Source organism: Leucoraja erinacea, chromosome 29 (genome assembly GCF_028641065.1).
Source record: "Leucoraja erinacea ecotype New England chromosome 29, Leri_hhj_1, whole genome shotgun sequence".
Classification (NCBI taxonomy): Eukaryota; Metazoa; Chordata; class Chondrichthyes; order Rajiformes; family Rajidae; genus Leucoraja; species Leucoraja erinaceus.
The window spans coordinates 16,875,360-16,888,012 of record NC_073405.1 but is presented as its reverse complement, the minus strand read 5'-3'; the positions used below and the strand labels follow the sequence as shown (position 1 = coordinate 16,888,012).

The window sequence follows — 12,653 nt, the reverse complement described above, 5'->3', positions numbered from 1 at the left end:
AAACTTCTGAAGAATAAAATTGAGCTTCAGACATTTGTTATCATCACTGAACAGTCAGGTCAAAGTGAAGAAAAAGCAAGTCATCACACACAGCTCAATGCAAGCTTAGTTTGTCCAATGCTCTGGTTTCCAATCTTACCTTGAAGATGGGATCCAAGATAAGCTGACAGAATGTTCTAGGCAACTTCTTGCCATCAGCATTGTTAGCAGTCTTGCTAAATTTACCAGCAGCTGGATCAAAATATCTGGAATATAAAGAAAATGCAATCTGTAGTACAGCCCATCCAGAACAGATGCCCATACAGCTTTCAGAAATAATTCCCCTACCAAAGGAATGCATTCAGTTTTAAAAACCAATAAATGTTTTTTTCCTTTAGTTTTATTGAGCTGACCAGATAACGGCCATAGCATTGAAGTCTCTCTAATGAATGACCTTGGCTAAAAGGTGGCAATGGAAAACAGAAACTGCAACATCTCAGCCAAGGCTTTACATAGGTTTCTGTGAGACAAACCAAAATAAATACCGATGTAAAATGCAGACAAGAACCCAAAATGAACAGAGACAGCATCTAAAGTATTCAACAGGATAAGTAAGCAACAGGACCCTTCAGTTCCAACATCATGACACCATCAAGACACTAAGCTTTGCACTGTGCTTTTAACATTCAATAATAATTGCACAAGCTCACCTGTCACCCCACAGTTTTTTCATCATGTCTTCTACTTTCTTGGCATGCTCATCTGGAGAGAGGGCAGCCTCACCCTTGGCAGAAAATTTGGCAACATACATTTCTGCAAACTGCTTTAGGGTGAAGGCCCATCCATGAAGACCAGAACCAAAACCAACTGTTCCACAAATTGGTTCCACCTAAAAGATATGGGATATGTCAGAATAATTTAGTGACAGATGAGGCACTGATAGGACAGTTATCATGTTGATGACAAAGTCATCAAAGGGCAAGAGAACATTGGTATGAAGAAGTTTTAAAAATGGATTTGAGAAAGACAGATTTTATTTTTAAGCAGAGTGGAACGCTGCCACAGGCCAGAGACAATCATTGTGATAAATAGATATTTAGCTAATACTGAAATAGGCATGGGGTAAAGATATTGACCCAGTGCATGACAAATGTGATTAGTGCAGATGGGAAAAGATTACATGGACGTGCGCTGGAAGAATTGCAATACAAATTGCAGTGGTAGAATGTACTTGCTTATAACAAGTCAGATGATGGGAATGGTACTATGGTGTAGGAACTATGTACAACTCTGCAAAACTACAACAGGCACAAAAAAGTGCCAACTCCCAACCCAGAGCAATGCTACAATTTATTTTGCCCCCAGCTAGGAAGGAGAATGTAGACAAGACTACAATATTCAGCAGCTAAGCTCTTCAAAATTTTACATTTGTAGAACAAACAGCGAGAACAGGAGTGGAAGATTGATGTGAAAGGTTCAAACCAGCTCAATTGACTATCCATTTCATAATAGCTTTTGTAAGAAAAATTCAGGTTAGAGCACCTACGCTGCTTTTCTGCAGAATACAGGAATACAAAATGTCCCCTGAACACCAATAATGGCAGTAGCAAGCTCACAGATGAAGCAATTGATATAGATACGATAGGGGAGTTTCAGAGGCTTTTGGAGAGACTTATTAATATGCAGGGATTAGAGGGACATGGATAAGAGATGGCCCTGCCATCATGGTTGGCACAAAGGTTGTAGGCCTGTTCTGGTATTGTAATCTTTGATAGATTTATTGGACAACAAGGGAATGATTAGGTAAAAACTACAATGAATTGGATGCTTTAAAGAGGAATGGATTAAAGGCCATCACATGTTAGCTGTTAATTATAGTCCTTTTATCCCATTTATGCATGCAGAACTGGAATAGTGCATGATTACATTTGTCTTTTATGAATGGCGATAACCACGAGGCAGTCATTATAGATGAGTAAAAATCTCACAATACCATCTAAATTACTCTTACCATGATGTTACCCATGGGACCACTCTCATCTTCACCATAGGTGGAGATGATGACATTGACATTTTCCACAATGCGCTGGAAGGTCTGGTAAAGCTCCTCAGGGATAAGCTGTAGCTCCAGCAAGGCACGGTCCATTTTGTTCATCATCAGCACAGGCTTGATACGTTCAGCGATTGCTTGACGGAGCACAGTTTCAGTCTGAACACAAACCCCTGGGGAACAAGAAGCAATGGCAACTTAATCACAGGCTTAAATTCTTACCCGCTGAAGGTTGGCTTTGAAATCAGCTACACTATCGCAAGTTTGAAATTATTCCATTGCAATTAACACTAAAGGATGAGTGCACCTACATTTCAAATTCAATTGTGGGTTTCAGCTACCAGAGAATCATCAGAAGTCACGGTCATATTGCATCCCATGCTCACAGAAGATAAATGCTCAAACATAACCATAAACATACTTGAGAAAGAAGGGCTGAGAAAGAAGGGTTTCGGCCCAAAACGTTGCCCATTCCCTTCGCTCCATAGATGCTGCCTCACCCGCTGAGTTTCTCCAGCATTTTTGACTATCGTCGATTTTCCAGCATCTGCAGTTCCTTCTTAAACATACTTGACAAGCTTACTTTTTACTTATTTCTTGTCCGAATGCCTCAACCCCACAGATGTTCAAAGTAACAAAATGTCACATGCAGCACTTACCAGAAACACAGTCCACCACAACCAAAGCACCATCAGTTACACGCAGAGCAGCCGTCACTTCAGAGGAGAAGTCAACATGTCCAGGAGAGTCAATCAGGTTGATAAGAAAGCCACTGCCATCCTTGCTCTGCTTAATGAAAGCCAAATCTTGTTCTTTGAGCTCGTAAAATAGGGAGATAGCACTGAACAAGACAAAATCACAATTGTTAGATTCTCTATTAACACAGCAATGTTGTCATCTATTTTGCAAAATGACAGCAGCAATTATGCAGCAAAATGGAGACAAAGAGGCCTGTGGCTTGATCCCCATCTGAATCAATTTTGATGATTACTACAAATTCTTTGTGGAGTAGAATTGGCAAGTACAATGCCACAAGGATAAAACAGGAGAACAATGTTCCCCCAGAGATCGCAAGGTCATGATCCAGCTTCCAGGATCTGACACACAAAAAACTGGAAAGGGGAATGCAACTGAAAAAGGGCTTCAGCTTCGGTTTTTGGTCATAAACTACGAGTTTAAGAAAAAACAAATAACCAAAATCCAAATTACTTACGTGGACTTAATGGTGATGCATCTTTCTTGTTCATCCTTGCGCGTGTCCGTGAATCTGGTTTCACCAGCACGCGAGGAGGCAATGATTCCAGCCTTTGATACTAGGGAGTCGGTGAGGGTAGACTTGCCATGATCAACGTGTGCAATCACAGACATGTTACGGATGTTGGACTTTTTGTCCATGATCGCACGGATCTGGTCTACTGTGAAGTTCACCTGAAGGATGAGAAAATAAACACCCAGAATTTTACTAGCTGCATTCCCAAAGACAGAGACCAAAATACAAATTCCTATCAACCCTTCAGCAGATTGTGTCTAACCATACTCTACGGATGGTTAGACACAATCCAAATCAGATTCCTAAACCCTTATTCATTTTCCCAATACCTCGTCCAATTGGAAATTTGCAATGGCTCTCGCGTACATTGTGTTTTATACACAATCGGAATCAGAATTGCTGAAAGTTCATATTATAAAAAACATCAAACACAATATTCTGAGAGCCTCTCCGAAACAATCAATACAGGTCCATGGCAAAACGCACTTTAATTTGTCCGTTTTGTGTTTTATCCACAATCGGAATCAGAATTGCTCAGACCACATCTTAAAAAGGTCAAACACAATATTATGCGAGCCTCTCTGATAATAAACATTACAGGTTCATGGTAAAACGCACCATAATTGATCCTTAGGATTAAATCCGGGACTGCCGGTCAATATATATTTCACACGCGATCGACTGCAGGTTTACATAACCCGGCCCGGTTACTGGCATTAGATGCTGCAATCAATCCTACGAGCGGAAGGGAGGGTGACTCAGACTTAAAGCAAAGTCAAAGTGGGTGTCGCAGCCCGAAGCATCAGGCGGCCGCAGTGCGGGGAGGGCGGGGAAACGCCGGTCGCCCCCCCCCTCCTCCTTCTCCCTCCCCGTCACAAGGGAACAAACACTGCGAGATTTGCGCCGACTGCGGCACGGGGGCGCGCTCCACGTGGCGAGCGGCGCCGTTACCGACACCGAGCGCGCTCCCGAGACCCCCCCCCCCCCAACCTGGGCGGCAGTGCGGCTGCGTCAGGGGTAGAGGCCTCCCAGTGACGCACGACCGCACCCACCGGCCCCGCTCCTCCAGCCGGCACCGTAGTCGCAGCCGGCGACAACACGGAACGGGAAAGCGGGCCGGCGGCGCAGGGTAGGCCGTCAGCCCCGTACTGGCGCCCATTGTCCCGCGCCAGTGGCCCGTGTCGGCGGGCGGGTGGACGTGGCAACCGTAAGTGCATCGACCGTCAATATCCCGGTGGAAAGACTGAAGGTGACGAGGCGAGTTCATCCCAAGTCTGGACGGCCGACATCAACTCACCATCTTGCCGGATGGAGGTGGATTTTGTTTCGCGCTGAGACTCCGGCTTCTATCCGCCTCGCAGGACGGGCGGATGAAGAAAGGACTTCTGACAGCAACTTCCGGCTTTTTACCAGCCGCAGCTGCGTCACGTGATCCGCCCTCAGCGCTGAACTCCCGGACATATCGCCAACTAGCGCCGGGGAGGGCATGCTGCACCCCACCGACAACGGAACAATAACATTCTTACTGAAGATAGACACAAAATTCAGTATTAACTCAGCGGGACAGGCAGCATCTCTGGAGAATGTTGTGTCTATCTTCGGTTTAAACCAGCATTTGCAGTTCCTTCCTACACACAATGACATTCTTACTTGCCGCATCATAATAGGCCCTTGTATCACAATACACCTAGATAATATATAATAAATACATTAATAACTCCCAGTATGACTCCAATACCAGGGCATTTAAACCCTCTAAGTTTAAAATGTTAAAAAATATTGAAAATTAGAAAAGATAGGGAGTTAGATGTGGCCCTTGTGGCTAAAGGGATCAGGGGGTATGGAGAGAAGGCAGGTTGGATGATCAGCCATGATCATATTGAATGGCGGTGCAGGCTCGAAGGGCCGATGGCCTACTCCTGCACCTATTTTCTATGTTTCTATAGGACACCTTAAATTAAACTTGAAAGACTTTTATTCACGACTTACGATTCATAAGAACATGTAAAAATAGAACAGCCTCTTTTACCATTCAATGATGACTATCTGCATTGGCCCCAATGCCGCTTCTACGCAGTTCCCCACTTTTCCAATTAAAATTTTTTTTATCTACCCCCTCTTTAAATATGGCCAATAATTTTCAAAGCTAAGGCATGGTGGCACAATAGCATAGCTAGTAGAGCTGTGCCTCACGGTAACAGCGACCCAGGTTTGATCCTGACCGGGTGGTGTCTATTGCGGAGTCTGCACATTTCAGTTTATTTACATATACCAAATTGGCCCTTGTAAATTGCCTCTGGTCTCAATGGGTGGTACAATTTAGAGGAAGTTGATAGGAGTACGAGGAGAAGAGTGCATGGAGAATAAAGAAAGATTAGAGTAAGATGAGTACAAGGGGTTGCTTGGAAATCCAGCATGGAGAGTGGGCCGACGGGGCCTATTTCCTTGCTATGTGACTGTCCCTCTGGAACTGAAAGTTTCCGTGATTCCCCACCCTCTGCAAGAAGAAATTCCTATGCACAGTTTAAATAACCACCTTTTATCTTGTAACTATTCAATGTTTGGGAACTAACAATTCTTTCTTTCAGTGATAATCAAAACAAAGATGTAGAAATGTTTAACAGGTAAGAAAAATCAGTGGATAGGGAAATGGTGTTGAACTTTCATCAGAGCTGGAAAAAGTTTAGACATAATGATTCAAGAGTTGAGGAAGGGGAGAACAAAAGGGAAATCTATGGAGAGGTCTGTGGTGGATGTTGAAGAGATGATACAAGGCAAAATAAGACTTAAGATGGAGCTAGATAAACCTAACGACCAGATTGTTGAAGTCTGAAAGGTGCAGAGCATGGATGTGCAATCTATCTATTATCTATCTATCTATCTATTATCTATTATATCATAAAATGTATTATGAAAATATAAAACTCTGGGGCTATCCATCCGGCTGCCGTCCGGATTCTATAAAACTCTGGGGCTATTCTGCCTTTTGATTCGTGCCCGATACTCGCAGATGTCCAATCGGAATGGCCGATGCTCGCAGATGTCCAATCGGAATGGATCCATTTGCATGTACGGCTGCCGGCTGCATTTCTTCCTTTGATTCATTGCCACGCCCAATCCAGACGCTCAATCTCCGAGATCTTTTCCATTTCGGTAGAGATTTCGCTTTTCTTTCTAAGTGTCCGCTCCTCATTACATTTCGCCATGTTGAAGTACACGTTTTTAATCAAATCCTTCTCCCCCCCCCCCCACCCCCAAGTTTTTCAAAAATAAACTGGCTTCTCCATTTACATGTCAGCTTCCAACACACTTCGAAACAAAGTTGCTAGACAGGAACACTCTGAACTTTTCACTGCTGCAGCAGGCAGGGTAGGTGCCATTGGATTTTTTTTTAATCTACTGCTGAGGGAGGCAGGGCAGTGCAGGAATCTTACTTTTGAGAACGGCTTCAGTTCCATTGGAGGAGACGGGTGCATGGTGGAATATTGGGTTGGGGGATCACACCATTGGGGGAGAAGACCCAACGGGTCTGCACTTGGTCTAGTATATATATAAAACTCTCGCCCCATCCGACCGCCTGCCGTACGGCGCCCTTCCTGCCTTTCGATTCGTTCCCGCCGTGCGATGTCACAATGCCCGATGCTCGCGGACGTCCAATCGCGATGCCCGACGCTCGCAGACGTCCAATCGGAATGGATCCATTTGCATGTACGGCTTCCGGCCGCGTTTCTTCCTTTGATTCCCCGCAACTCCGAAACCGGACGCAGAATCGCCGACATATTTTCCATTTCGGTAGAGATTTCACTTTTCTTTCTAAGTATCCGCTCCTCATTACATTTCGTCGTGTTTAAGTACACTTTTTTAATCAAATCCTTCACCCCCCCCCCACCACAATATTTCAAAAATAAACTGGCTTCTCACCCATAGAAGCAGCACCTGCCCCAGCCCCTGGTGAACGTTCCATCGTGTGATGTCACAATGCCCGATGTTCACATATGTCCAATCGGAATGGATTCATTTACATATGCCTTTGCAGGAGCCCAGCCCATGGTGAACGTTCCATCGTGTGATGTCACAATGCCCAATGCTCAAATACATTGTTGCCATAGAGAACGCTCAGTGATTATTCAAATTCTTCACTAACTGTCATTCTGACTTTGCTTGTGAAGAGAAAAGTCCTGAATTGCATTTGTCTGATGCAGGAAGATTGTTCCAGATGTTGGGGAAGTCCAGGACAAGCGGGACACAGTTTAAGGATAAAGGGACTCTGACATCGGGGGGGGAGAGAGTGCAGTGGAGAGATAAGTTTATTTGGCCTTCCATCACAGCTATGTGATGGATGTTTATGTAAAATGTAATTATGTTGTGTCTGGGGTCTATTTGTGTGTAATGTATGGCTGCAGAAACGGCATTTCATTTGGACCTCCAGGGGTCCAAATGACAATTAAATATACTCTTGACTCTTGACTCTTGAAGGGGAAATCCTTTAGTACTGAGATGAGGAAAACATTTTTCACACAGATAGTGGTGAGTCTCTGGAATTCTCTGCCACAGAAGGTAGTTGAGGCCAGTTCATTGGCTATATTTAAGAGTTAGATGTGGCCCTTGTGGCTAAAGGGATCAGGGGGTATGGAGAGAAGGCAGGTACGGGATACTGAGTTGGATGATCAGCCGTGATCATATTGAATGGCGGTGCAGACTCGAAGGGCCAAATGGCCTACTCCTGCACTTAATTTCTATGTTTCTATGTGTCCCTCTCCTCACCCCTCTCCCTCTGCCACCCATCTCTCTCTCTCCCCCACCCCCCTTCCCTCTCTACCCCACCCCCTTCCCCTACCACTCTGTCCCTCTTCCACCAGTCTCTCTACCCCTTCCTCCCCACTCTCCCACTTCTCTCCTCTTACCCCACCCCTCTCCCTCCCTCACCCCTCTTTCTACCCTTCCCTGTCACACCCCTTCCCCTACCCCTGTCCCTCTTCCACCACTCCCCCGTCCCTCTTCCACCACTCCCGCTACCCCTCCCCTCCCTGCCCATTCTTCCACTTCTCTCTCTCTCCTCCTTCTATCCTCCCCCCCTCTCCTCACCCCCTCTCCCATCCCTCTCTACCCCCCCCCTTCCCTCTCCCCCCACACCCTTCCCTCTCCCCCTTCCCTCCCTTCCCCCACTCCCCCTTCCCCTCCCTCCCCTCTCCCCCTACCCCTCCCCTCTCCCCTTACCACCCGTCTCCTCCCTCCTCCACCCCTGTCTCCCCCTCCCTTCCCCTCTCCCCCACCCCTTCCCCTCTGTCCCCTCTTCCACCACTCCCCCTGTCCCTCTTCCACCACTCCTGCTACCCCTCTCCCCCTCCCTCCATCCCCACTCTTCCACTTCTCTTCCCCCCCTTCCTCTTTCCCCCTCCCCTGTCCCTCTTCCACCCCTCCCCCTGTCCCTCTTCCACCCTACCACTCTCCCCCTCCCTCCACACTCTTCCCCCTCTCCCTCCTCATTCCCTTACCGTGCAGTCTTTGTCTTTAAGAAGGAACTACAGATGCTGGAAAATCGAAGGTAGACATAAAAAAAAGCTGGATAAACTCAGCGGGTGCGGCAGCATCTATGGAGCGAATTGAATGGTCAACGTTTTTGGCCGAAAACCCGGAAGAAGGGTTTCGGTCAAAAACGTTGCCCTTTTCCTTCAGTCCATAGATGCTGCTGCACCCGCTGAGTTTATGCAGCTTTTTTGTTGTTGTACAAGCCTCTCTCTCTCTCTCTGCCCTTCTCTCTTCTCTCGACTCATGCACGCCCGCTCCAACCCCTCCCCACTCTTCCACCTCTCTCCCCCATCCTCTCTTCCCCCCCCTCCCTCTCCACCCTCGTCCTCCCCTTCCTCACACAATATTTTTTGTGGGGGCGGGTCCACAGTGTGTGTGACTGTTTGTGGAGGCGGCCACGCGCTCTCCATTCAAGAAGACGCTCATCTGTTTGTGGAGGCGCGTGCTTAGTATGTGACCAAAGATCTTATAGCAGAGCTCTCCACTACAGGATCTTTGTGTGTGACGACACAACGCTCCCCCCCCCCCACCCCCCCTTTGGTGCAGGATATGCGCGCAGCATCTGAACGCTCAGCGATTATTCGAATTCTTCACTAACCATCATTCTGACTTTGCTTGTGAAGAGAAAAGTCCAGAATTGCATTTGTCTGATGCAGGAAGATTGTTCCCGATGTTGGGGAAGTCCAGGACAGGCGGGACACAGTTTAAGGATAAAGGGGAAATCCTTTAGTACTGAGATGAGGAAAACATTTTTCACACAGATATTGGTGAGTCTCTGGAACTCTCTGCCACAGAAGGTAGTTGAGGCCAGTTCATTGGCTATATTTAAGAGGGAGTTAGATGTGGCCCTTGTGGCTAAAGGGATCAGGGGTTATGGAGAGAAGGCAGGTACAGGATACTGAGCTGGATGATCAGCTATGATCATATTAAATGGCGGTGCAGGCTAGAAGGGCCGAATGGCCTACTCCTGCACTTAATTTCTATGTTTTTGTTTCCCTCTCCTCACCCCTCTCCTTCTGCCACCCATCTCTCTCCTCTCCCCCACCCCCCTTCCCTCTACTACCACCACCCCCTTCCCACTCTACCACCACCCCCTTCCCCCTACCCGTCTATCCCTCTTTCACCACTCCCCCTACCCCTCCCTCCCCACTCTTCCACTTCTACCCCCCTTACCCCACGCCTCTCCCACCCCCACCCATCTCTTCCCCTCCCTTCCACTCTCTCCCCCCCAACCCTTCCCCCTCTGTCCTCTTCTACCACTCCCGCTACCCCTCCCTCCCACTCTCCACTTCTCTCCCACTCTCTCCCCCCTCTCCTATCCCCTCTCCCCCCACCCTTTCCCTTTCCCTCTCTACCCCACCCCTTCCCTCGCTCCCCCCACCCCTTCCATCACTCCCACTACCCTCTCTCCTCCTCCCTCCCCACTCTTTCCCCCCTCCCCCATCCCTCCCTCCTCCCCCCCACATCTCTCTCCCCATCTCTCACCCCTCACCCCCTACCCCGCTCTCCTTATTTGATATCATTTATTCAATGCTAATCGCACAGGGAGCAGTTTGGCCAGTGTTTCTTCTTTTATGTTGTACAACTGAGTTCATAGCTTACTCACGACAGATCCGTTCAACAATCTTCACCCATAAATGATGGAATCTAGAGATCTTTACTCAACTTGAATGCAAGGTATATTTGTGTGATGCGCACATTAAACTGATTTATTATGAGGTAGAAGCATTCAAATTTGAAGGTCATATTTGCTCAATCAACATTCTGCCTGCAATTTTCCAAAGACCTTCTAGAAATAAAGAAAACATCTTTACCATTCCCTTCCAATGCTTTGAGTTACAATTGTTAAAAATCACCTTTGTTATAATTTTCCTGGGACAAAACGTGCTCTCTGGGACAGAGGCCTGGTTGAGTAAGGTGCGGGGTTGTCTGAAGGATAAATAGCAGGTTTGGGAGTTAGTTTAGTAAGGAGGTGCACAACAAGACAATGTTGTTCTGAGGTACACAAAAATGCTGGCGAAACTCAGCGGGTGCAGCAGCATCTATGGAGAGAAGGAAATAGGTGACGTTTCGGGCCGAAACCCTTCTCCAATGTTGTTCTGAGAATGCTCAATTAAGGTTAAGCCTAATTTTCCTTGAACTGTATAGACAAGTGTAATTTGATCCATGATCACATTCCACTCATTTGCAAGTACATTGTCAAATGCATAGCACTAACCGGAATAGTTATGTAATCTAAACTCTAGGCCGCAGGAGAACAAGTTAGGGCATGAATATAATGTCACAATGCAACTGAACCCCACTGTGTAGAATCACACAAAGTAATGAAAAGCCAGTTGTTCTTAGAAATGTGTTTTTATTTGGTCGCAGATGCAAGTGTTGGCAGCAAATACAGGGAGATACAAGAAACTGCAGATGTTGGAATCTTGAGCAATAGAGTGGAATGTACTCACCTTTCGCAGGTGACTCACACTGGGTCACTGCATTACAGAAGGTACGTATACAGTACATTGGAGAATTGAAGCCATTTTTAAAAATCTCCTCTCTGCTGATGAACACTGCTCTGGGTCAGGTGCAGCTCAGATGTGTGGAGCTGAATGGATAGGTAACATACAGTGCCCTCCATAATGTTTGGAACAAGACCCATAATTTGTTGATTTGCCTCTGTACTCCACAATTTGAGATTTGTGACAAATGTCCTTTTCATAAAATCTGACAATGTGCACTTTAACCACGTGATTTTTTCTATTACAAATCTCAAATTGTACAGAGGCAAATAAATAAATGACGGGTCTTTGTCCCAAACATTATGGAGATCACTGCATTCAGCCACTCAATATAACTCACGTGACTCCATTCATTTCAATAGGGCACTGAGTTGCATGGAAAAGGTAGCTATAGTAATCCTTTACCTCCCCCCCACAATATTTTACTTTATTTTGAAATATATATATATAGTTTAAATGAATGTATTAAAAATAAAAATTCAAACTCATAAATACTTAGATATTTTGAAAAGTAGTTTGAATAGCATGGGCTAGAGACAGTACATCAGGATCCCTTACCTAAAGTTTAGTCACAGACTGCTGCATCCACCAGGACATCTGCAGTGCATTCAGACCCCTTCACCTTTTCCACATTTGTTCCAGCCTTATTTTAAGATGGATTAAATTATATTTTATCATTAATCTACACACAAAGCCCAGAAGTAAAAACAGGCATTTAGAAATGTTTACAAAGTAATTAAAAATAAATAACTGAAATATCACATTTACATAAGTATTCAGACCCTTTGCTATGACACTCAAAATTGAGCTTAGGTTCACCCTGTTTCCATTGATTATCCTTGAGATGATTCTACTTCAATCAAGTAGAGTCCACCAGTGGTAAATTAAAATGATTGGACATGATTTGGTATAGCACAAATATAGACCTGTCTATATAAGGTCTCACAGTTGACCGTGCATGTCAGAGCTAAAACCAAGCCATGAAGACAAAGGAATGGTCCATAATCCTCTGTGATAGGATTGTGACGAGACACAGATCTGGGGAAGGGTATAAAACAATTTCTGCAGCATTGCAGAAAAGCACAGTGGCCTCCGTTATTCTTAAATGGACAAACTTTGGAACCACCCCAGGACTCTTCATAGAGCTGGCTGCCCAGTCAAACTAAACAATCGGGGAAGGGCCTGGGTCAGGGAGGTGACCAAGAACATGATGGTCACTCTGACAGAACTCCAGAGTTCCTCTGTGGAGGTGGGCGAACCTTCCAGAAGGACAACTATATCTGCAGCACTCCACCAATCAGGCCTTTACGGTAGAGTG

The 12,653-nt window shown here is 45.9% G+C and overlaps 1 protein-coding gene and 1 non-coding gene across 3 annotated transcripts in view; both read right to left on the bottom strand.

Annotated features, from left to right (window-relative positions):
- LOC129711242 (elongation factor 2) overlaps positions 1–12,653 on the bottom strand; it is a 523,480-nt gene that overhangs the window by 3,887 nt on the left and 506,940 nt on the right. Inside the window, exons 2-7 of one of the 2 annotated variants that reach the window (XM_055658760.1) lie at positions 4,597–4,680; positions 3,243–3,457; positions 2,689–2,870; positions 1,991–2,202; positions 690–868; positions 140–245 (exon numbers count right to left, since the gene is read on the bottom strand). In XM_055658760.1, coding sequence (XP_055514735.1) covers positions 140–245; positions 690–868; positions 1,991–2,202; positions 2,689–2,870; positions 3,243–3,457; positions 4,597–4,680 — 978 coding nt within the window. Of the gene's footprint in view, positions 1–139; positions 246–689; positions 869–1,990; positions 2,203–2,688; positions 2,871–3,242; positions 3,458–4,596; positions 4,687–12,653 lie in introns of both variants that reach the window. The other variant, XM_055658759.1, reaches the window with a different exon arrangement.
- LOC129711380 (small nucleolar RNA SNORD37) lies at positions 25–91 on the bottom strand. Its single transcript, XR_008725836.1, has one exon. It is a non-coding gene; the product is annotated as a small nucleolar RNA SNORD37 (small nucleolar RNA).